The sequence below is a fragment of the Aquarana catesbeiana genome, linkage group LG11, assembly GCF_042186555.1.
Source record: "Aquarana catesbeiana isolate 2022-GZ linkage group LG11, ASM4218655v1, whole genome shotgun sequence".
Taxonomy (NCBI): domain Eukaryota; kingdom Metazoa; phylum Chordata; class Amphibia; order Anura; family Ranidae; genus Aquarana; species Aquarana catesbeiana.
The window spans coordinates 86,521,494-86,545,116 of record NC_133334.1 but is presented as its reverse complement, the minus strand read 5'-3'; the positions used below and the strand labels follow the sequence as shown (position 1 = coordinate 86,545,116).

Genomic DNA, 23,623 nt, shown 5'->3' with positions numbered 1-23,623 from the left:
TTGCTGAAAGTGCAAAAATGCTCTGAATTAACTGTATAATTATATAACGAAAAATCAGTCTGATATTTAATTCTTAAACCAGTCATGGGCTATAAGGAGGGTTATATATTGTTAACAGGAAAAAAAAAATTCTAGGATGACATATGATGTCTAATTTACATCAATTTGTTTATGTACTTTAATTATAATGTGATTCATTTATTATAAACATAATTACAGCATGCTAATAAAAGCTCTCTGGTATAGATGCCTATGGAACGCTCGCCTGTAGTTTGTAGTAATGTCTATGCTGTTTCTGGACAGTAGGGGAGGCCAGAGTCCAGCATAAGGGTTGGGTGTTCCCCCTCCCCCTGACCTTTCCACAGCCCCCCTTCTTCCCCCCAGGTTCTCAGTTTTGCTGCCCCAGGTGTGGGGGTTGTTTTCTTCCAGTTGCAAGTGGAAGAAGGGAGCTGGGCACAGGAGCTGGCAACTGACAGCTTTCAGCAGGTAACCATAAAAAATAAAAATAGGAGGGGTGCCACCAATCATAACTTTTTAAAATTGATCAGCATGTTATTTATACAGCTCCAAAGTAAAATGATATTTATTCAAATGTTACTGCAGACTGTTCCTTAATCCTTAGCACTGGGGCAGCCCTCTGCAGGTAACAAGGAAAGGGTTAATAACCTATTAAGGGTTACTGGGAAGAGCTGCAGTTTACAAAGGGTTAACATTTTTATGCATGAAATACATTGAAGTTGAAGGAGTGGATTACCTGCTGCAAAACTGCAAAGGGCGATCAATATATGCATACAATGCACTTGAGATATAGGGGTTCAACTTGCTAAGGGTTAACATTCTATGCATGAAATGCTATAAATTAACCGCAACTACGCTGCAAAGGTTAATCTATCTATGTATTAAATATTATTATTGGACAGGGTTTATCTTCCTGCAATGATAATACAAAGGATTATCTATGTATGAAACACTGTGATATGAAATGGTTAAATTACCCGCATCGGATTATCTCACAATTTGGGGGATTTACTAAAACTGGAGAACTCAGAATCTGGTGCAGCTGCGCATGGCAGCCAATCAGCTTCTAGCTTCAACTTGTTCAATTAAGCTTTTACAATAAAAACTGGAGGCTGATTGGTTTCTTTGCAGAGCTGCACCAGATTTTGGACTCTTCAGTTTTAGTAAATGTGTGATGTTCCCTCAATGTATACTGTAGCCTTTAAAAACAAATGCAGCACATGTTTAATATGTTCCCTTCCTTACACTGCATGCATTTTAACGTGATTTCATGCATTTTAATGCACGTGCGTGGCTTGTAGACTGAAGTGGCACCTTTCTGAGCGTTTTCACATTCTACATGTGCTGTTGACAATCATTCATTTTCATGCACTGCCATTGCCAACAACAGACCCTATAAAAAGCTTTGATGCATCAAAAAAATTGAGCATGCAAGTCAACGCACTGCGCAATGGGGGTTATTTATGAAAGGCAATTCCACTTTGCACTACAATTGCAAACTACAAGTGCAAATTGCACTTGAAATTGCACTGAAAGTGTATTTAAAAGTGCAATCGCTATAAATCTGAGGGGTAGATATGAAATGAGGGGAAGCTCTGCTGATTTTATCATCCAATCATGTGCAAGCTAATATGCTGTTTTTTTATTTTCCTTGCATGTCCCCCTCGGATCTACAGCGACTGCACTTCTAAGTACACTTTCAATGCAATTTCAAGTGCACTTTGCACTTGTAGTGCAAAGTGGATTTGCCTTTCGTAAATAATCCCCAATGTAAACTATAATCATTTAATGGCTAACCTGTGTACACGTGCAGATGTGCATTTAAAAACACGTGCGTTAAAATGCATAGGTTTAAATTTGGCCCTAAAACCCACAAAAATGAAGCAAAATGCCACTGAAGGCTAGGCTCATGCTTGAGCGTCAGCTTCTTCTTCAAGCATTTTTGAAGCTTTATTATTCTGCATGTTTTTTTGTGCGTTTTCCGGTGTAAGCGTTTTTGTTGTTCCAGTGAAAAGAGGGTTACTAGAGAATCGGAGGAGAATTGGTGTTAGGTGTGAAGATGTGTAAAAAAGCATGTTGTGTTCATTTTTCTGGCACTCCCATTGAATTCTATAAGCCAACAAAATTGTGATCCTGCCCCAAAAAAAAACATCTGTACTTTTTTGGCGTGACAAGCGACATCACATCACTCACTCAAATGTGAATAGGGCCCACGGAATAAAATGGAAATCTTATTGTCAATTTCTGGTAACTTGTGACAAATCGTGAACGGGGGGGGGGGGGGGGGCTTAATCATAGTAAAAATGCAATGGGGAAGATTTACTAAAACTGGTGCATACAGAATCCAGTGCAGCTGTGCATAGTAACCAGTCAGCTTCTAGGTTTTATTGTCATAGCTTAAATGAGCAAGCTGAAGTTAGAAGCTGATTGGTTATCATGCAAAGCTGCACCAGATTCTGAGTGCACCAATTTTAGTAAATCTGCCCCAATGCATGCTTATTTTTATTTTTTATTTTTTTAAAACATCAAATGCACAAAGTAGGATTCCTGTACGCTGTAATTTAGGTAGTATATTGTCCTTGATCATAAAGAAAGATGCAAATAAATAATGCTAGCAAATGATCTGTTTTGTAAAGCACTAAACCCTTGGCACTATATAAATCCTGTATAATAACAATAATAATAATAATAATAATAATAATAAAAGGAAAATGTAGATTGAGTTCCATCCAGGATAAGATAATCTTCAAGAGAAAGGAGAATGAATATTACTTTAATCTTACCGTATATATCCTTGCTTTAATATAGAGATTAGTTTGTTAATATGCTTAACTATGTATTTATATCGGATGAATTTTTTTTTACTGTGTAACGCACATACACTGTAACTGTACACTGTATTGGCTTTCACACAAACACGTAGCCAGATTGTGTAATGATGATGTAATGATGATATTTAAGGAAAATGTGATGTAATAATGATAATTGGCACTCGGTTTGTGAAAGTAGTTCGAATTTTTTTTTTTGTAGAAGCTTCTTAAATGTCTGAATAAAATGTTTTTGTAAGTATTTTGCATTCAAATTGTTGCAGTGCTTGATGCTGAATCTGCTTTTTCTATAGTCGGCGCAGTTTCTGTACGCTAGTCTTTGGTCAGCGGTGCTTTCCAGATATGTGATGGGGTATTAGTGCTTTGCAGGGCTTTCTGAAGATTATCACCCCTCAGTTATGAAATACCTTTTGTCTTTCAAATATCTCCTAAATACTCTAAGGGACACAATTGTAATTAGATGACTCTGGGACCAGTTGGATGTGGCCGTTTTATGCTATCTGGTTGGTCAATGTTTATTACTTTCCAGGTAGAAAACAATTCTCACCCAATCGGGAATTGACAGGTCACGTGACCATATGGCTAGCTGCTATTTTCAAATCTCTCAACATAGAGAAGGGTCAAGTTACGGTGTGATAATCTGGTTAATGCCCTATGGGATGCCTTAGGTTTCACTGCATAGCTATGTGTCACTGTGTGCATGTACATAGAATAAGGAATATTTATGGGTTTCTTTTTACATGCATGGCTGTGGTTATATTCTAGACATTTTGGATTTATTTAAAATTTTTATTCATGGAGTGGCTCTAGGTTGTCTTGATGGTGCCTGGGCTCCGGCAGGAAAATGATCCTCACGATACTCGTCCAAGGCTGAAAGAATGAGGGAGCCATGATCTGTCAAAATGTTAAATGTGGCGGGTGGCGATTTCCTAATCTTCCCCCACTCAGTTCATTTCATAGATTTCTATGCAGTGCATGCGGCTGCTGAATGCTACCTGCTGATTGGTCTGTGCCACTAGCCAATCAAAAGTTTGCATTGAGTAGTAGAGCAGCCTTTCTCAACTAGGGTTCCATGGAGCCCTAGGGTTCCTATAGAGGTTGCTAGGTGTTCCTTGAGGAATGTGCAATTTCTGGCTCTCAGATAGGTCTGTGGGTAAGTGCAACATGATGTGGCAAGCAAAAAACACATGTCCAAGTGAGTCCAAGTGCGGTAACAGGAATATATTGTAACAGAAGTCCTGCAATACACAGCAGACCCAGCGGGAAGGCTACATGTCCAGAAACACTTACGAGTTGCACAGCAATGGAACAGTACATTCAAAATTCAGAGGTGCCTATAGTTTTTGTCTCCAGGGGCAGAATGCGGTCTGGCCGGTCTGTACCCAAATGGGGAGTCTTCCAGGAAGAATGGCTTGTCCCTGCACTTTACCTACTCCTCCAGAATCTTTCCCTGATGCTAAGCACTGTCCCTCACAGACGGATATCCTGTCCATACACTGCCACTCGCAAAAATGCGCACTCAAACCCAGGAGCCAGGGTCCTAAATAGACTCTGCCTGACCCAAGATGGCCTCCAAAGTCACATGGGCTGCTAGCATCCAATTGGGTAGCTGCCTGCCTGTGATTGAGGAAACCATAGAGGAACTTGGTTCCTCTCAACTTCCAACCCCATCTGCATTGCGGCTGCAGATGCGTGCTACCTGCAGTAGAGAATATAGACTACAGCTGCCTACAAATCCACTAAAAACAATGATCTTTTGAGCTGTCTGTAGGAGGTGGATTCCTCCCAATGACTACAAATGCAAGGAGCCCTCTTCCCACTGACCATCACACCAATGTTCTGTGAACTGTAGATACGGTCATTATTAGCAGGGTTCAAGCCTGCAAACGCCTGAAAAACACATGTAGAAACATGCAAAAAATACCCTCCAAAATTGCCTGAAAACACGCTCACTGAAGTGTGAATGAAGTTTCTGCTTTACTCTTTATTAAAGCTGAATTCCGGGTATGGATTTTTTATTTTTTTTGCATAGTTACATTGGCTTAGCTTGGACAAATGTAAGTATACTTATTCTATACCTGACTGATCCATGTGGAAGCAGACAATCGCTGTTGTAGCTACCGCTACTACAATAATCCTTGCTGTCTTCTGGATGCCATGCCAAGCGGCTGCCATTCTGCGTGGTAACCTCAGGAGAACACCTGCACTGCACAGGAGCCATTCAGGGAACATCTTGCATTTTTCTCAAAGATCAATCAAGTGTTGTCTGATTGTATAAGGCGGAGATCGTGATGTCACCACCCCTTCTTCCCATCTTGCCCAATCAAGGAATGCTTTGCACTAACTGTGAAAAGCACAGACATTAATGCTGGGGGTTTATGGCTGCACCCACTGACACCAAAGCTGGGGGTTATTGCTGCACTCACTGACACCAAAGCTGTGGGTTATTACTGCATCCACTAACACCAATGCTGTGGTTTTATTGCTGAACCTGCAGACACATATGATTTGAGTTAACTGCTGCACCCACTGACACCAGTATTGGAGGTTTACTGTGTGCACCAAATAGCACTAATGCTGGGGGTTTATTGCTGCACCACTGACAGAAATGTTGGGGGTATACTGCTTGCACCTACTGACACTAATGCTGGGGGTTTATTGCTGCACCACTGACAGAAATGTTGGGGGTATACTGCTTGCACCTATTGACACTAATTCTGGGGGTTTACTGCTTGCACCCACTGACACCAATGCTGGGTTTTTTTTTTGCTAAATCCACTAACATCAATGCTGGGGGGTTATTGCTGCAGTGACTGACACTAGTACGGGGGGTATATAGCTGCACACACTGACACCAATGAATCTCGTTCTTGGGTGCATATGGCCCTAAGTGTTAGTACCATTTGGTACAGCATCCAGCCGCAGCAGCTTTCAGCCTCTCATATATGTAGCCAGGTACTTGACTGGGATGGAGAGTGAAAGGGGGCTGGCTGCAGCTGCTCTCTGTGGCTGCTGAACTGGTTGGCAGCTGTATCGGCAGGAAGAGGAGCTGATGGGCAGGAAGAGTTCAATAGACTGAGTCAGGCACTGTGGGGCCTGTTGTCCAGTAGAGGGAGACTCTACTGTTGTCAGGAGCATAGAGTGCACATCGCTGTCCAGTGTGCATCATCACTGCTGCATATCAGCCAGAGTCACCTGGGTGCATAGCAGAGAGTGGATTAATTGCTGTGTGTGTGTGACTGGATGCTGAGCTGCAGTATCACATCACTTGGAATGGTGAGCTGCTGCTGTGGGAATTTGCTATTAGCTGCTTGAGAGACTAAGCCCATTAGGAACTGACCATACAACCGCCTTATAGCATTATTGCTGCCTGCAGGCTTGACTGGGACTGGTTTCTTGTGCATCAATGGTACAGCTGGGTCCCAACGCTAGCCAGCTGAAGAGTTAGGACTAAAGACTGTCCTTTTACAGCTGCTCCATCACTGCGGCCTAGCCATTCTCCTAAAGTGCACTCTAGACTAGTTATAATATTAGAATTCACATTGCAGTTAATGCTTATATGCCCTGTTTATTGCAGACTTGGCCGATTCATGATTTAATCCCAGTCTAGTTGTACAGCACTCTATTCTAAGTTACCTTGGAATAGTGATTATACGGTCTAGCGGACTGTGTCTGAACCTACCTTCTGTATACTAATTTATGCTCAAATCATCATTCTAACCCATACCAATACAGGCAGTCCCCGAGTTACGAACTTAATAGGGACTGTAGGTTTGTTCTTAAGTGGAATTTGTGTGCAAGTCGGAACAGTGCATTTTTAAGTATAACTTCCACCTGTGCAGGGATGTGGGATGTGCTGGGCGCTTCTGGGCATGCAGTTACGTTATCTGGGGCTCTTCTGGCAATGCAGTACATTTAGTACTGCAGTGTGGGATGTGTCTGGTGCTGCAAAATAACTGCTCAAAGGTATCCAGGACCAGTGTGGAGCACAAGTGGCCGGCGTTGAGGCCTTTCGCAAGTAAGAGTCATTCGTAACTCAAGGACTTCCTGTATATTGAGTTAATTTACCACCAAACAATGTTGTGTCGATTTACTCTTGCTAAATCACAGCTGAGTTAAAGGTATCTATACTCATGCTTTTATAATGCTTGCAGTAATGCCGTGTATACACGGCCAGACTTGCCAACGGGCTAAACTCCTTCGGCATTTCCAACCGAAAGATTTAGAACATGTTCTATATCTGAGTCCATTGGAAATGCCGACAGAAAAAGTCTGATGGGGCATACACACGGTCGGCTGCTGGCAGCGGGGTTAGGCCGTGAACCTTCGCCTTGCAGCCTCACAAAAACACCAGAATTGGCCACAGACAGACTAAACTCCTAGTGTGCATGTTATTTAATTAATACATTGTTTCTTTGTGTTGCCCTTCCCTAAATTTTCACGCTGTGATTTTTTGCAGCAAATGCAATACATAGATTTCTACTGAAAATTCTATAATGAGGGAATTGGCGCTGTTCTATTGCATATACACTGGATAATAAATCGTATTGATAGAAAATAATAAATACAACACATCTATGTGAAAAATGTGGTAAATTAAGGAGTCAAAAATAGCTGAAATACTCCTACACCAATACACTCTAGGGTAAAGTGCACAGTGCTAGAACAAACATAATCAATAATATCCGTAAAAATAAAAATGTGCAAACATTCCAAGATAGTGGTAAGAATTATTTTGCAATTTATCAGAACTAACTAAACCACTCCGATATGCAAAACCAGTAAATAAGCAGAGTATATATGTTAAATATTAAATAAAAATATGCAAACCTCAAAATAGTGTTATAAAATGTTGCAAAATATCAAAACATTGTGAGCCAGTCCGATGTAAAAAAAAATAAAATAAACAGAGTGATAAAATATTGCTAAAAATGGGTGAAAAGGACTGTTTAAAAATAAAAAAGGTGAAGTAGTGTCCCAAAAAATTTAAAAAAAAATCAGAAAAAACTTTAATATGTCCTTTCGATCAGTGGAAATATTCTTATTGTGGTAAGTGCTCCCCGTCTTCCTCTGCACCCCCACTCGTGCCCTCACTCACCAGAGTGCCCAACCCCTGCAGGGGTAAAAGGCATGTAGATCAAATCCAGCAATGATGCTCCTATATGATGATCCTCAGTCCAGTGGCCGTCCTCCCCTTCTCTGGTGTCGCGGTTCCCCCAGCATTAAACATCCATTTGTGGCAGAGAAAAAAATGCTCTCATAGCGTGAATCCGAAAAATATATAGTTTATTTATTAAAAATATATATAAAATGCAAAAGGAAGGAGCTGACAGCGCTCCGCTACAAGTACAAAGCCTTGACGTCTTGATGATGAAACGCGTAAGGCGTGGCCACGTGATAAGCATACGTCTACCTCTTGTGTACGTCTCTTCCGGGTTTGCATAGGCGGCTGGTGGAACGCACGCCGTAACACGCTGCCTGTCCAGCCAAGGCTTTGTACTTGTAGCGGAGCGCTGTCAGCTCCTTCCTTTTGCATTTTATATATATTTTTAATAAATAAACTATATATTTTTCGGATTCACGCTATGAGAGCATTTTTTTCTCTGCCACAAATGGATGTTTAATGCTGGGGGAACCGCGACACCAGAGAAGGGGAGGACGGCCACTGGACTGAGGATCATCATATAGGAGCATCATTGCTGGATTTGATCTACATGCCTTTTACCCCTGCAGGGGTTGGGCACTCTGGTGAGTGAGGGCACGAGTGGGGGTGCAGAGGAAGACGGGGAGCACTTACCACAATAAGAATATTTCCACTGATCGAAAGGACATATTAAAGTTTTTTCTGATTTTTTTTTAAATTTTTTGGGACACTACTTCACCTTTTTTATTTTTAAACAGTCCTTTTCACCCATTTTTAGCAATATTTTATCACTCTGTTTATTTTATTTTTTTTTACATCGGACTGGCTCACAATGTTTTGATATTTTGCAACATTTTATAACACTATTTTGAGGTTTGCATATTTTTATTTAATATTTAACATATATACTCTGCTTATTTACTGGTTTTGCATATCGGAGTGGTTTAGTTAGTTCTGATAAATTGCAAAATAATTCTTACCACTATCTTGGAATGTTTGCACATTTTTATTTTTACGAATATTATTGATTATGTTTGTTCTAGCACTGTGCACTTTACCCTAGAGCAGTGGTTCTCAACCTCTCTAGTGCCGTGACCCCTTTATAAAATGTCCTGAGTTGTGGGGACCCCTAACAGTAAAATTATTTTAGTAGCGTGGGTTGTCAGCACCCAAGGCAAGACAAGTAACTTGCGCCCCTAACCCACGGACATATAGTTCCCTCCGAGTCCCTTCCACTTGTACAGTATTAAAACCCATGGTACATTTTAGGATGTACCACCTCTTTCTTTGTTCTCCTTTCTTTCCCTTTTATCTCTCTCTATCTTAATTTCTTGTTTTTTTTCCCCATCCCTCTCTCTAGCCGTCTTTCTTGTTCTTTCTCTTATTCTTTCTTTCCCTTTTTTTTGTTCCTCCCCCTCTTTTCCTCTCCCTTCCACGTATTCTCAATTTTTATTCCTTCTCTTACTTCTCTTACTCCTTCGTGGGAGGGTGGGGGGAATGGGATGAGTGGCAGTGCTGGGGGGAGTTCTGATCAGCCAACTTAGGTGCTCTTGATCAATGCTGATCTGAGAACTGTAGTGGGGACTTTTAATGGTAACTATAATCACAGGTAGTGTTACTCACTGAGTCTTCGGCTTCACTATGTCTCTGACTTTGTGGTGTCTCATATCAGTGACACCTATGCCAAAATCAGGAGATAGGGTCTTCTCCAGACCCTCCCACTTCACATTCCTTACTAGTCAGCTGACCTCTAGTCTCTGCCTCCCAGCCATGCAGTGGGCGGTCGTGGGCTCCAGGAACAGCCCTGCTGGGCGACAGCAAAAAGGCTGGAGAGTGGTGCGGGCTTCAGGAACAGCCCAGGATTCGGTGACCCCTGGCAAATCATCATTCGACCCCCGAGGGGGTCCCGACCCCCAGGTTGAGAACCACTGCCCTAGAGTGTATTGGTGTAGGAGTATTTCACCCATTTTTGACTCCTTAATTTACTACATTTTTCACATAGATGTGTTGTATTTATTATTTTCTATCAATACGATTTATTATCCAGTGTATATGCAATAGAACAGCGCCAATTCCCTCATTATAGAATTTTTGGTTGATTGGGATCTCACCTAGGTGATATTCTGGTTTAGGGGGGCTGCAGTTCTTTTTCTTCCTTGTTTCCTAAGCGCGGAACCATCGTCTTTGATAGATTTCTACTGATCTGCATTGGGGAAGCAGGGAGACTGCAGTTGGCAACATTCCATCCCGAAAATACAGGTTGCCTGATTGTCATGCCGACCCAGTGATTCCAGAACATTAGAGGCTTCTGTCAATTGAGTCATTGCTACATACATGACCTTATCATGTTGCATTCATACCAAGTCATCTTTTGAGACCAGTTTTAACAGGGGTGGTATTCCAGCCGAAGTGGAGGATACAGAGGTAATAGGGCAAAGAACTGTATGCCTGTACAATTATTTATCCAATAGTATGCAGCAAAGCACTGTAGTGTTCTTAAAACAGAAGGTCAAATATGCTTTATCTGGGCTGCAGTCCTGTATGCACAGCTGGGCAGGATTTGAGGATTAAAACTTTTATTTTTGGGATTTGTTACTGAAGTGACACATGCAGACACCTTCTGTTTAAGTGCTCCTTGTTAAGAAAATAGTTAATACTAACTTTTCCTGTTACCCACACGGTTGCCATATTAAAGTCCAACTAGTGCCCCCCAGCACTGCAAGAGTTAAATGATCGTTAACTCTAGGGGATGAGGAATAAGATGTAATACTTACCTTACACTCCCATGCAATACAGATTGTGGGTGGTCTCTTGTCATCTTCACTTACAATGCAGGGCTATTGTCCTATGTTGTACTTCATGACATTGTTTGACAGCCGGCTGGAGCATCATAGAGAAGGGGCTCTGGGTGCCAGTTGCACATGGAGGTAGTCTGCCTGGGTGAGGGATAAGGTAAGTAATACACCCTATTCCTTGACCTCTAGGCTCAACAAGCATCTAACCTTAGTAGTGTGGGGGCCCCAATACAAGAGTAGTTTTTGCTATCCCTGAGTTAGGCTCTAGAAAGAAATTACCACCTACAGAACCTGCAAATTCCAACACTTATGGGAGAGTTGATTCCTGGACCCCGCTGTACTGGCTGGAGGAGCCACAGAGGGCAATGGGGGACCAGGAATCTGACACTCTGGAAGTGTTGGATTCTGAAGGTTCCACAGGATGCAATTTCTTATCAGTACCATGGAACAGCGATGTGCGTAACATCTTCTGTGCAGGGGAAACTAAGATTAACATTTTTAGTGAAAGAATCACAAGAAGGCCCGCTTGTATTTTGCGACGATTTAGTAGGCCGTTTTATGGCTCCTTTAGGGTCCATTTCACTATACCCTGTCTGGGTATAGTTAATTTTTGATAAAATTGTATATACTGAAAATTTCAGGAGCCCGTTTGACTGCTATGAAACCAATCAAATATATTGCAGTATTTTATTGTCCCCTCACCCAATACCTGTAACCCCAAACTGTCCCTTATTGAGTCTAGATAGTACTGCATATCCTCTTGTTCAAATCAAGAGTGATACAGTAGCATGACCCCCAATTCACTTTAGTGGTATGCCTGTATACAGCCAGACAGATGGTCTTTCCATTGAGGCAGAGGCCAGGTGATGCTGGGCAGGCTTCAAAATAAATAACCCTGAATAGCAGGCTTGTGGCAAGCATAACCTGTTCTACAGTGCTGGGGGAGGGGGGCACAAAAATCGATAGGGGTACTAAAATTCTTAGACTTTAAAGCTGAACACCAGGCAAGTTTTTTTTTTAAACATTCATCCAGCTTAGACCATATTCTATGCCCGTGGGACCACTCAAGTGGATAATAACTGTAGCTGCCACTACTTACAGTGATTCTCATCATCTTCCACATTCCGTGGTAAGCAGCTGCCCTGCTGCATAGTGAACAAAGAGGATCGCCTCTTTGGCACAGGTGCCATTCAGAGAACGCCTTGTATTTTTCTCAATATAAGGGGGTTGATTTACTAAAACTGGAGAGTGCAAATTCTGGTGCAGCTCTGCATGGTGGCCAATAAGCTTCTAACTTCAGCTTGTTCAATTAAGCCAATCTCAATGCAGAGCTGCACCAGATTTTGCAATCTCCAGCTTTTGTAAATCAACGACAAGGTGGAGACTGGACAAGGTGGAGACTGGACAAGGTGGAGACTGGACAAGGTGGAGACTGGACAAGGTGGAGACTGGACAAGGTAGAGATTGTCACGCCACTGCCCCTCCCCTTTGCATCAATTAGAGAAGGATTTGTGTTCATTGGAGAAAAAAAAAAAAGGGAGCATGGCTTTCTCTGAATACCACCCATTTCAAGCAAGTGACTCCCTGCAGCAGGACAGTCACTCAGCACAAGACTGAAGACCGTAAGTATCACAGGATCCTAGTATGGAGTACACATACTTAGATTGGCCTGAGCTGGACCAATGCAACTGTGCAAAAAATCCATATATGGAATTAAACTTTATGTGGTGAAAGAGCTTGAAGGCCTATAATGATAGTAAGTAGTGCCAAAATATACGTTACATTAATGTATTTGGTCACAAAACTTCTCCATCTTAATGCAGTGTCTGATAGATATAAAGTTGTAGTTTAATCCCAAGCCAATTTCTTATTTTTCAGTCATACCCTTGAGGATTGTGACCCTAGCTTTCTTGGCCACCAGATAATGTGCCACTGGCAAGGGGGTTCCCAATTACAGCTTGATGGGGATTTCCAACCCTTTCGTGTGACCCATCCTAATGTCATCTGCTAAGCTGCATAAGCTTAAGTGTCAGTACATTCCGGTGTATAACATTGCCATTAAGTGGGCTCAGGTATTATGATTAAGACAGATACTCACCATGTACACATTCATAAAAACAGCAAGCTGTATTTGTTTTAATTATTTTATTTATAAAGCATAAAAAGTAATTAAAAAAGACCCAGTGCAGTAAGGGAGCTTGGATGGCATATGACCTGCAGTATCAATTCTACATTATCCTCACTGGGCCTGTGAGTGTACTATGTACTAAAATGTGCAGGCTTGACAACCCTGCTGCAGTTGTCATTGGTCCCGTTTGCCCCATCATGACATTCAATATGACCATTTCCAGTTTTCATCTGAGATTTGTAGCAATTTCTTTTTTTTTTTTTTCTTTTTTTTTATGAAGCTGCTGTATCTGTAAGAAAGAACGTTGAAGCTGCATAGAAAGAGTTAGCAATACTGCCATCAGAAGCTATTGCATCCCATGGCATAAGCCTGAAGTTGCAATCAGCAACTGTGTTAATGAGTGTGCACTATGAACAGTGGCCGTGCATTAATTTCCTCGGCATTAAAACATAGCTGTCACATGTTCCTCTTTTAGAAATGAAATGCTCCAGAAACTCGTCACAAAGCGACCTTTTCATTGTGCAGCTATTTTTCTGACTGCATCACTTTAGTACATAGCTTTCAATGTTTAGGAGATGAGAGGACAGAAAAAGTTGGACTAATGGGGCTGAGGTAAGATAAGGCAACTTGGCATCACCATTTTTTTAACTGTAAGTTTTCAGAATCGCATGGAAATTTTGAGAAGATTCTCATGACAAAGATCAGCGTTCTGTAAAAGAAGAACAAGAGCAAAAGGTTACTGAGATCTTATAGACATATATAGTATAGCCATAGTTTTAAAATTCTAATGAATGTAAAGTGTTCCTTTTTTAGAAATTAAAGTGCAACTTTGCATAGTTAAAATCTCACAGGATTGGGGGGCAGGCGAGTACGGAGCTGGGGGGTATAACTGTACCAAAAGTCTAAGGTTTAAAGCCAAAGCCTTTAGTATTGGATATATAAAAAGAAAAAAAGGGGGGGGGGGTATAAACCGTCATGGTTCTTTACCGTCTCTTCACACCTGTCTTTCATTTGGTGCCATTATTAAATTATTTACTATACAAGGAAAAAAAAAAAAAAAAAACACTGAACATAAAAAAGGGAAAGGTTTTTTTTTTTTCTTTTTTACTGTCATAAAACATATCCAATAAATAATTTTCATATTAGGTAAACAAATGTATTCATTAGGTAAATAAAGTGTATATTCTGTGTAAAAGTTAGAGGATAGAGATAGATATATATTTTTTTTTTCGTTTAAATATAAATGTACAAATTTATTTGAAAACCTGATGTTCATATCACATTTCTTGAGGCTCTAGAATGGTAGGACAGCACTGAAGCAAAATTATATTTTCTTCACAGAGTTGTAATTTTAACAAGTGATTTCTTACACAGTATGGAAATACTTACAATTCCATCCCAAAACATATTTTTCTCACTCCTAATTATGAAGATACCACACATTTGAGATTATGTTGCTGCCTACCTGCATAGGTATCCCAATATCTAAAGAGAGCCTTCAGGCTTTCATGCAAAATATACATATTTGGTTTCCTAACCGTCACATTTCTGAAGGCCCTGAAGTGCCAGGATTGTAGAAACACCCACAAAGTTACAACATTTTGGAGAGCAGGTGACCCAAGGTATTTGAGTATAAGGCACTGGTACCGTCTGTATGCAGACAGCAAGAGAGGGAATGCAGGCCAAATTATTGGTTTATTAGCGTTAGTATATCTTTTGGGATTGTTTTTTTAATCTGTACAATTGCTGGTTCTGGTCTTCAACCACAGCATCTTAGAACACACGACACTTAAGTAGTATGTATATTTACTCCTATGATGGAGATCTGGGCATCATATCAGATCTGGACTGAATTGCTGAATGCTGACCTATTTTCAGAAATCTCTTCTGAAAATCTGGGACATCATGATCATTCAGGAAAATCTATTGTCAACTGTCAGTTTTTCTTTATACTTTGGTAGGTTACGGGCATGCTGCAGATGATGCTTTTTGTCTATAAGCATGAAACTTCTTGCAAGCGCTAAGCATAAAAACACAACCTGGCAATGTAAGAAGATAAGACCGTTTGTTAAACTGGCCACCATTTCATGGCACTTCAGTACATTTAGCCGTTAAAGGAACAAAGGTCTTGATGTGAACACTGTGCTTTGACCATGCAGAGCATACCAACAATACCTTTTCCTCTGCAGAAATCTGTACTTGCCCTTCCTTTGCTCCTCTGCATTCAGGAGCAAAAAGTTAACCCTGTGCAAGTTCCTAGTTGCTTTTAAGAGGCCACACAGGGCTGAGGACCTTCACCACATCCCCATGAGACAGTGCTAGTCACCTAAGCTGCCAATCACCAAGCACCAGTGCTGTCATTTGGAAGGAAGTGGCGCAAGTCACGAGTATTTCTCTTCCCTCCCAGGGGCCAAGTAAAACAGGAGGGTAGCGAATGGCAAGCTGCAGCAAGAACTGCCAATAAATAGGCTTTGCCCTACAAAATTCATTATTAAACAAAGGTATTCTTAAATACCACTTAATTACCATGAGTAATATGTATTAATATTGCAACATTTCACAGCATTTTACAAACAGCAAGAAAACAGTTCAAAGGCCACAAACAATATATAACTTGGAAAAAAAAGACAACGCTTACTAAAAAAGTTATGGAAGGATGTAGAAGGTTAATATAAAGATTTCTCTGAGAAAATTCTAATAAAATGCTTGGGAAAAAAAATATAATAAAGATTTTTGAAATGCGCTACAAGCTATTCCTCATACAATAAAACCTTTTTTTTTTTAAATGGAAGTCATGTCTGCAGCCTGAATTGTGAAAAGAAAAAGGTTGGAACCTTGGTTTGGGCTGTCACGACCTTTCTTATAACCCACCACTGATTACATGGTTCTAATTTTCCACTTGCAATGTAAAGTGTCGAGGCTGTAACAGTTACAAGGATGGTCATAGTGTAGTGTACCATGTGTTACAGGAAAGTCTGCAGAATCAATGTGAAAGACTGAGCACTGATATACTGAATATTGTTTGTGAATGCCCGAATATGAATCTGCACAAAATATTCACAGATAAGAGTATTCATTGACCAGTGCTGTAGACTTATGCCCCGTACACACGGTCGGATTTTCCGATGGAAAATGTGTGATAGGACCTTGTTGTCGGAAATTCCGACCGTGTAGGCTCCATCACACATTTTCCATTGGCTTTTCCGACACACAAAGTTTGAGAGCAGGATATAAAATTTTCCGACAACAAAATCCGTTGTCGGAATTTCCGATCGTGTGTACACAAATCCGACGGACAAAGTGCCACGCATGCTCAGAATAAATAAAGAGAGATGAAAGCTATTGGCCACTGCCCCGTTTATAGTCCCGACGTACGTGTTTTACGTCACCGCATTCAGAACGATCGGATTTTCCGACAACTTTGTGTGACCGTGTGTATGCAAGACAAGTTTGAGCCAACATCGGTCGGAAAAAATCCTAGGATTTTGTTGTCGAAATGTCCGAACAAAGTCCAACCGTGTGTACGGGGCATACGTGTGTATTGATGAATGCAGGTTTAGACTGCAATTGGGTTGTATACTAGAAAACTGATTTTCCCAGTTCACACAAAAAGTCCTCAAAAAACTTGATCAGCCAGGGTGGTGATTTTTGTCCAAAATAAATCCATTTACCTTGCACCAAAGGAAATCATGTAAAAAAGGTACCCTATGACAAGAGGGACTAATCAGAAGACCCAAATTCCAAACAACTGGTTTCCTGAAAGATTGTGGCATATACACACTGCATATCACTGTTGTATTAGGAACCTTTGCTGAACCACAATGACCACCACAAGTCTGGCAGGAACATCCATCCCAGTATTGAAATCCTGTTACCGGAAAAGATTTAGAGATGTCTGAAGTTTGCATGACTGTCAGATATACGATTTCCCAAAACCGTAATCGAACTGCTGACATCTAATTTTTAGGGTTTGTGTCCATCATACAGGAAGATCTACCATCTAATATGGCAAGGTTAAGATCAATTGTTATGCCGCGTACACACGAGCGGACTTTACGGCAGACTTTGATGTACTTTACGATGGACTTTCTGAATGAACGGACTTGCCTACACACAATCCACCAAAGTCCATCGAATTCGTACGTGATGACGTACAACCGGACTAAAACAAGGAAGTTCATAGCCAGTAGCCAATAGCTGCCCTAGCGTGGCTTTTTGTCTGTCGAACTAGCATACAGACGTGCGGACTTTTCGACCGGACTCGATTTCGACGGATTGATTTAAAACATGTTTCAAATCTAAGTCAGTCCAACTTTTGAGAAAACAAAGTCCGCTGGAGCCCACACACGATCGAATTGTCCGACGAAATCCCATCCGCCGGGCAAAGTCTGCCGTAAAGTCCGCTCATGTGTACGCGACATTACAATTAAAAAAGGCCAGGCAGGGAGTGAAAGGCAACCATTGTTTTTTTCTAATACACACTTTTTTGTATTTCATTCTACCAGGAGTCACGATGCTGCTGACAGTGACCCCCCTGGAAAATCCAGGGCCTCCTTCTCCTGTGCCACCTCCAATAGCTCCTAAGCCAGGCAAAAACAATGCACGCCTACAACGCCTCCTGCGGAAAGCTGCAAAGAAAAGTGGAGCACAGCCCCTTCCAACACAGTCTCCCAAGACCTTCCGTTCAACTCTTTCTCCAGTCACGGAAGGCGATATAGAAAGCCTTGAACCTGCCGCTGCACAGAAAAACCTGCCTCCTCCTATTACTCTACCTCCTCGTTTTCAGATCCGTGGAGTCACACACCGGGTACCATCTCCTTACCCAAAACATAGCTTCACCTTTACCGTGCCTGAGCAACAGAGTTTGAACCAATATCTGAGCCCTAGTCCAACTCCTGACACACCTTCTCCTCGGCCTTCTGGATCTAGTACCCATGACAATCCTTTTCTATTTCCTTCAGGAGGTTGCACCTCTGATCATGGCTCACTAAGAGTCAATGCCAATGCCAGTCCACGACCTTGCACACCAAGACATGTTACTTTTAATCCAACACAGAATACACAGCCAGTAGCACCCCTCATCTCCGTTTCTGATCTCCCCATTATTGTGGCTGAAACAGAACCTGGACTTGATTTTCCAAATGAAGATAAAAACATAAGAGAAAATCAGGACAACATAAGTGTCCCAAATACAGAAAGTGGCCATGCCACACTCAATAGTCCACTGCCTGATCAGCAGGCGCTTATAAAAACATCCATCAGTTGTAGTACAGTTAGTTTAGAGGACAACCCAGTAACACACCAGGTTGCACCTGCAACCTTAGTAGCAATAAATAAAACAGAGATATGTTTGACAGTTGCAGAAACTAGATCAAACTCATCAACTCTTCCTTTAAGGCCAACTGAAGTGAATAAGACAATCACTGCAGTCCATACCACAGATGGAGGCCTTCCATTAGTTGCAGAAGTCAAAACCACAAGACCTCCTCCTGAAGTTAAAAGTGTGCCAAAACCTGTTAAAACTAGACCAGCAATCTCAGAAACTGATGCATCAACCTCTGCAAAACTTCCTAACTCAGATGAAGGGAACATGTTACAATCCCCAGAACGGCCAAAACCACCTCGGAAGAAGCCTGGAGGATGGGCAAGGCTTATGAAACATCTCGTAGTTGAGCCCGACGAGCCAAAATTTCCTGAACCACAAAAGACAGAGGGGAAAAAAGAGAAAACAGGAGAAGCCAAAGTAGCTGATACTGAGACTACACAACAAAGCAAAGGGCTTCGCGCCAACAAGATGTGGGATGCGCTATTGTATCACATGGCCACATCCAGCAAGGGGCAAGAGAAGCCTGCATCAGCAGAAGGATCAACACCACCTGATGCAGCATCAGCACCAGCTCCCCCTCAATTTCCTTTTCTGCGCTTTCGTTTACCTCTCCTTTTGCATCGGCCTCGATTTGATGCAAGAAAACTAAAGGAGGCGGCAGCTCGACCCCTGCGTAAATTTACTGCCTTCTTCCACCGGCGAGTCACAGACAAATCAACCAGTACATTCAACAGGACAGCATCAGGCTGGAGCCTTAAAGGAGAGGATGCTGAGCAGGAAAAAATAGAAGGGGATGCAGCAGAAGTAAAAAATGAATAAAGAAAATTATCCATCCAAGCCATTAATACACATGTTCTGTAGGCGTGTAGTGTTCCATTTTTGTGTGGTTTACTCCCTACATAGCATTTTATACCTATAAAGATAATATCTAATCATGTATTGATGTGCTGTGTCCAAGTATTAAAGGGTCGCTAAACATCAGTAACAAGTTTTTTTATGTAATATAGTTCTTTAAGAACGCTCAAGAACAAACATGTTCTCAGCCAAACTCCAGGCAACTAAATAAATGCGCAATTAAAATAAATGTTGCATTTTAAAAGCTAAAGAGTTTTCAATGCTGTCAATCCAGTCCAAAGTTTGGTTGGTGACCTCACTTTCATACTACAGTAACATACCTTGGTCACCTCCCTGCCTCCAAGCCTATGGCTAGACTGAAGAGGTGACGGCAGACTGTTGTGTTTAGTTTCATAGGTACTTCACACAATCCCAATGGCTAAGGATGAGTGTTAAGAAATCCAGAGGTTTAGGGGGCTGATCAAGATCTCAATAGCAAATAGATGACTAATATAGATTCCATCTGTGACTGGTGTTTACAGAAGGAAGGGACCCACATGATATGCCATTATTGGATAAGAGATGATGGTTTACAGGATTAATAAGAACTAGACTCCCATATGGTCCTCTGCAGGTTCCCTGCCTGGGTTACTCAGATGGCCAAACGTGGCAATACTACTGGAGGTTATAATAAGAATAGCAACTATGCTATGGGAAAAAAGAACGAAGATGCAGCACTCACAGCAGGGAACTTTTACATCCAGACATGGAATCCACATACAGGTGCTCAGGCTTAAAGTGTTCTTCCACACTGCAGGTAGCATAAATGAAAAAAAGGAGCCAGAAACTCTGATATCCGTGTTGCAATTTTTATTGGCTACATAAGTGACATAAAAGAGCTAACGCGTTTAGGCACCCCCCGCGCCCTAGCATTTCTGGCCGTGGCCATCTTGAGTAAGGGCAGATAGTTCATGTAGCATTTACTTTCTCAAATCCATCGTCCCTTAGCTGAAACATGCAGGCAATAGTGTGTGCTTTAGGCTGGGTTCACACTGGTATGACGTACGCTCCCCGTCTTTGGGAGCACGTCGCATGACGTGTGTAAATCAATGATTCCCTATGAGAGTCGTCTTAGTTGGTCCAACACAAGTCAGTTTGACTTTGAAAAAGGTTTCTACACTACTTTGGTCCTACTTCAGCCCATTAAATATAATTGAAGTCAGATCAAAGTCAGATCCTTGTCCTAACCAATTCGACTTTGTGACATCCGACACGGTGATTACAGCAGCAGTAAAAGGAATTTATGTTACACTGGGATTGTTTTAATTGATCAAATGACAAGTCAGACCATCTCAAAGTCGGAGCAAAATCATATCCTGTTCATTCAAGACAGATGGAAGTAGGACTGATGTCACAGGGCAAAGTAGAATGACAGTCGTGTTGTACCAGTGTGAATCCGGCCTAACTCAGAAAACCTACTCCTCTCCTCCTGAAAACTGAGAGGTATGCCATAATTTGCCTAGGTCAGAAACCAGGAAGTAAAGAAATGTAAAAAAAAAAAAAAAAAACACAAGTAAATATGATATACTTTCCTATCCATTTACTAATGCTGGCAGCTTAAGGATTAAAATTATTTCAATGTTGATTGGGAGAGTGAAATTACACTTTAATCATAGCAACTAATACTATACCAATATTCATCTCCTATGCTTCTCCTGGGGAAGTAATCGTTGGTCTAAGAATTGCGTAGAGGGATGTACACCTGCATATTGCCTAATCAGTGATCCCCAATTTAATGATGGGACAACTAATAGAATGATCATTATCATATGGAGGAAACACTGAATTATGTGAGGTGATATGGAGGCTTGGTAGTGTGGAAGTATAGCAATCGTTATAGTATTTGTATATTATATATTAAATGAGGAGAGATTTTAGGATTTGCATATGCCAGCATGTTATTTTAAGTCTCGCTAATGAAGACATTTTTGATTGCGTGGAGTAGCTATGAAAGTCCCTGCCTTGTATATCCATACAAATGTAATTATTGTTGCGTTTAGTTTTTTTTAATGAATATATGACTGCACTAATTAGTGTTTTTTTATCTGTCTGAAGTTTGGCTTTTAATAAATCAGAACAGAAATACCTAGTAATATAGTGGGGAGGGATATTCAATACCCATTTGTCTTCCTGTCCAGTTACTGATAAAGTCAATCATTTTATGCCTTCTTTAGTCTAAGATGGCAGCGAACGTAGGATAAGAGGCTACACAACAAAATTAGGTGAATGTCAACACTCAATAGTACAGTCTTTTTTTACACTTGTAAAAATGTGGTGTTTAATATAACTTGTTTGTTTTATGTTTTCAGGTCTTCTCATTTCCCACTAAATCTGCTCTCTGCTTTTTCTGTACACCACAGGTTCTACTAAGGACAATGGACAAATACCAAATGAGTGGGAATAAAGAAAAAATATGGTGGGGGAAAATAGGGATGGAGATAGGTCAATACATCAAAATGCAGGTGCATTGGCAATTTGTTCTGTAGTGCAAAAAAATATTTTTGCTAGTTGAGCTAAACTGTACCTATCTCCTGAAAACAGTTGTCTTGCCAGCTAAAACATTCATGTCAAAAATTTTCAACACTCATAGTACTGGTGACTTCACTGAGACTTGTGCACAATGTGTCTCAGGCCCCAATGCACCTGTGCAAGCAGGTGATGCACCACAGTACCCTGCACCCAAGGCACTGCCTGCATACTACTCTAAAATAATATTGCATCAAATCTTATTTGATGTTGAAATGAAGGGCTTCATGAAGAGTGTTTGGGTGGTCATATATTTGATGATTTTTGTGCAAATGTAAAAAAAAAAAAATCTGCAGATAGCTGGACTAAAGAGGTTTTGGAGACTGGAAGATTCACTCTTTGGTTTAGAGGTCTGTTAATGCAGTAGAGATAGGTTAGCGCTGTGCTGTACTGCCCAATAAGCATTCATTTGGAGGTTACCCAACATGTGCTACATGGTAGATGAACATGTGGAGTGAAAAATGGACAGTTCAAGGGTTCAATTATTGCTCATTGACAATGATCTGCCTTGTATGACCATGTTCAATGAAGATCTAATGCTCATATGTACAATTAAGGCACTGAGTGCACACATTTAGAAAGGTTAGTCCACCCAAAACTGATGTGTCAGCATTTGCTGGATGCTGGAATTAAAGCCCAACTCTGGGCTCTCCCTGAATAATCAAGGGGCCTGGACCCAGTACAACATGACCAGTAGTACTGCCCTGTCAGCAACCTGTATTCAATCTGAAGCTGTCCTCCACGGGTCATCTTTTCTGCTACAACATGCCTTCAGTCCCCTGGGTTGAATGATGGACAACAGAGAGATTTGCATGTGAGTGCAAGGTGACATGGACCCACCCCCTAAGAGTGTGTCACCACAGTGCCCTGCACTCAGTGTAAAATTAGATATCAGCACTGACATCGCCACATCAATGCCACCCTCGAGGTCCACCTAGGGTGCCCGAAGAAGACTTGGGAGGAAGAGTACCCTGCATATCACATGAGCAACCTGGAGACATCTAAAAGGTAATATATGCGCGCACAAGAGGGCTGCACCCAGAGCTGGCCTTTGAACCAACTCACAATTTCTACCAGTATGATTTTCGTGCTCAGTCTTTACACCTGAGGTGGCCATTAGATGTTTTCTTAGATTATAAAAAGGAAAAAAAATGGGATGTCAAAGTGCAAAAGTTGGCCAAAACTCAGGAACAGTCAGCAATTCTAGAATGAAGATCTTATTGTTGGAGTACTCAAAAGGTAGCAGGACAACCACTTTCCACTATACCTAAAATAGTGTATACGTTTTGAGTGGACTGGTTCTCAATGCATTGTCCAGTTTCCCATCGTTTGCCTTCATTTTATTGACATGAACACATCAATACCAGATAACTCAAAGTACACCTCCCATGGTGCTCAGCTGGTAGATAGGTTAGATGCTCACAAGGAACAGTTGGAATGAAAAAAAGTTACCCCTTTCTGCACGGACGGAAAGGACAAATAATTAAATGGAACTTGAGAGGAAGCAAAGAAAGTGAATGATATGATCTGAATATACAGTATATAAGAAGAAAGTACAGAAAGACAAGACTGTAATGCCACTGGACATCTTTAAATACCTCATCAAGGCTCGTCCACTAAGACCTTCTCATATTTTCCATGTCCAGTTGGAACAAACTTGTACTTTTTAGTGGGAGTTGCATTCTGCGGGAGAGAAAGAGGTCAATTCAGGAATGAGTGTTCTATTTTCCATGATATCATATTAAGTATTTTATGTAAGTCACAATTCCTGATTTTGCCATTTAATGCAAGTCTGAGAGTACATTATTACTCCTGTAAGAAATAATATATATATATAGCTTAGGACATGCATACATGTGCTTAATAAAATGTTTGGTTGACAAATGCCTTTGTTTGTATTCTAAGAACATTAGGATCTAAAGTCACTCAGCAGAATGGTAAGTTGGGGCCTATTCAAATTCCTAC

At 41.2% G+C, this 23,623-nt stretch overlaps 2 protein-coding genes across 5 annotated transcripts in view; one reads left to right on the top strand and one right to left on the bottom strand.

The window, feature by feature from the left end:
• The first annotated feature begins 361 nt into the window (after nucleotides 1–361).
• On the top strand, nucleotides 362–20,645 carry PRR33 (proline rich 33). Of its 2 annotated transcripts, XM_073604690.1 has the most exons (3): nucleotides 404–486; nucleotides 3,049–3,080; nucleotides 17,418–20,645. In XM_073604690.1, exon 3 carries the CDS (start codon nucleotides 17,426–17,428, stop codon nucleotides 19,055–19,057), a length of 1,632 nt encoding a protein of 543 aa, XP_073460791.1. In that variant the 5' UTR covers nucleotides 404–486; nucleotides 3,049–3,080; nucleotides 17,418–17,425; the 3' UTR covers nucleotides 19,058–20,645. The 2 variants fall into 2 exon arrangements, with proteins under 2 accessions (XP_073460792.1, XP_073460791.1); XM_073604691.1 differs by lacking the exon at nucleotides 3,049–3,080 and having other exon boundaries at nucleotides 362–486.
• LSP1 (lymphocyte specific protein 1) overlaps nucleotides 13,149–23,623 on the bottom strand; it is a 130,102-nt gene continuing 119,627 nt past the window's right edge. For all 3 annotated transcript variants that reach the window (XM_073604692.1, XM_073604693.1, XM_073604694.1), the window contains 2 exons: nucleotides 23,257–23,341; nucleotides 13,149–13,621 (listed from right to left, as the gene is read on the bottom strand). In XM_073604692.1, the coding sequence (XP_073460793.1) occupies nucleotides 23,261–23,341 (81 nt within the window). In that variant the 3' untranslated portion in view covers nucleotides 13,149–13,621; nucleotides 23,257–23,260. The remainder of the gene's footprint in view (nucleotides 13,622–23,256; nucleotides 23,342–23,623) is intronic.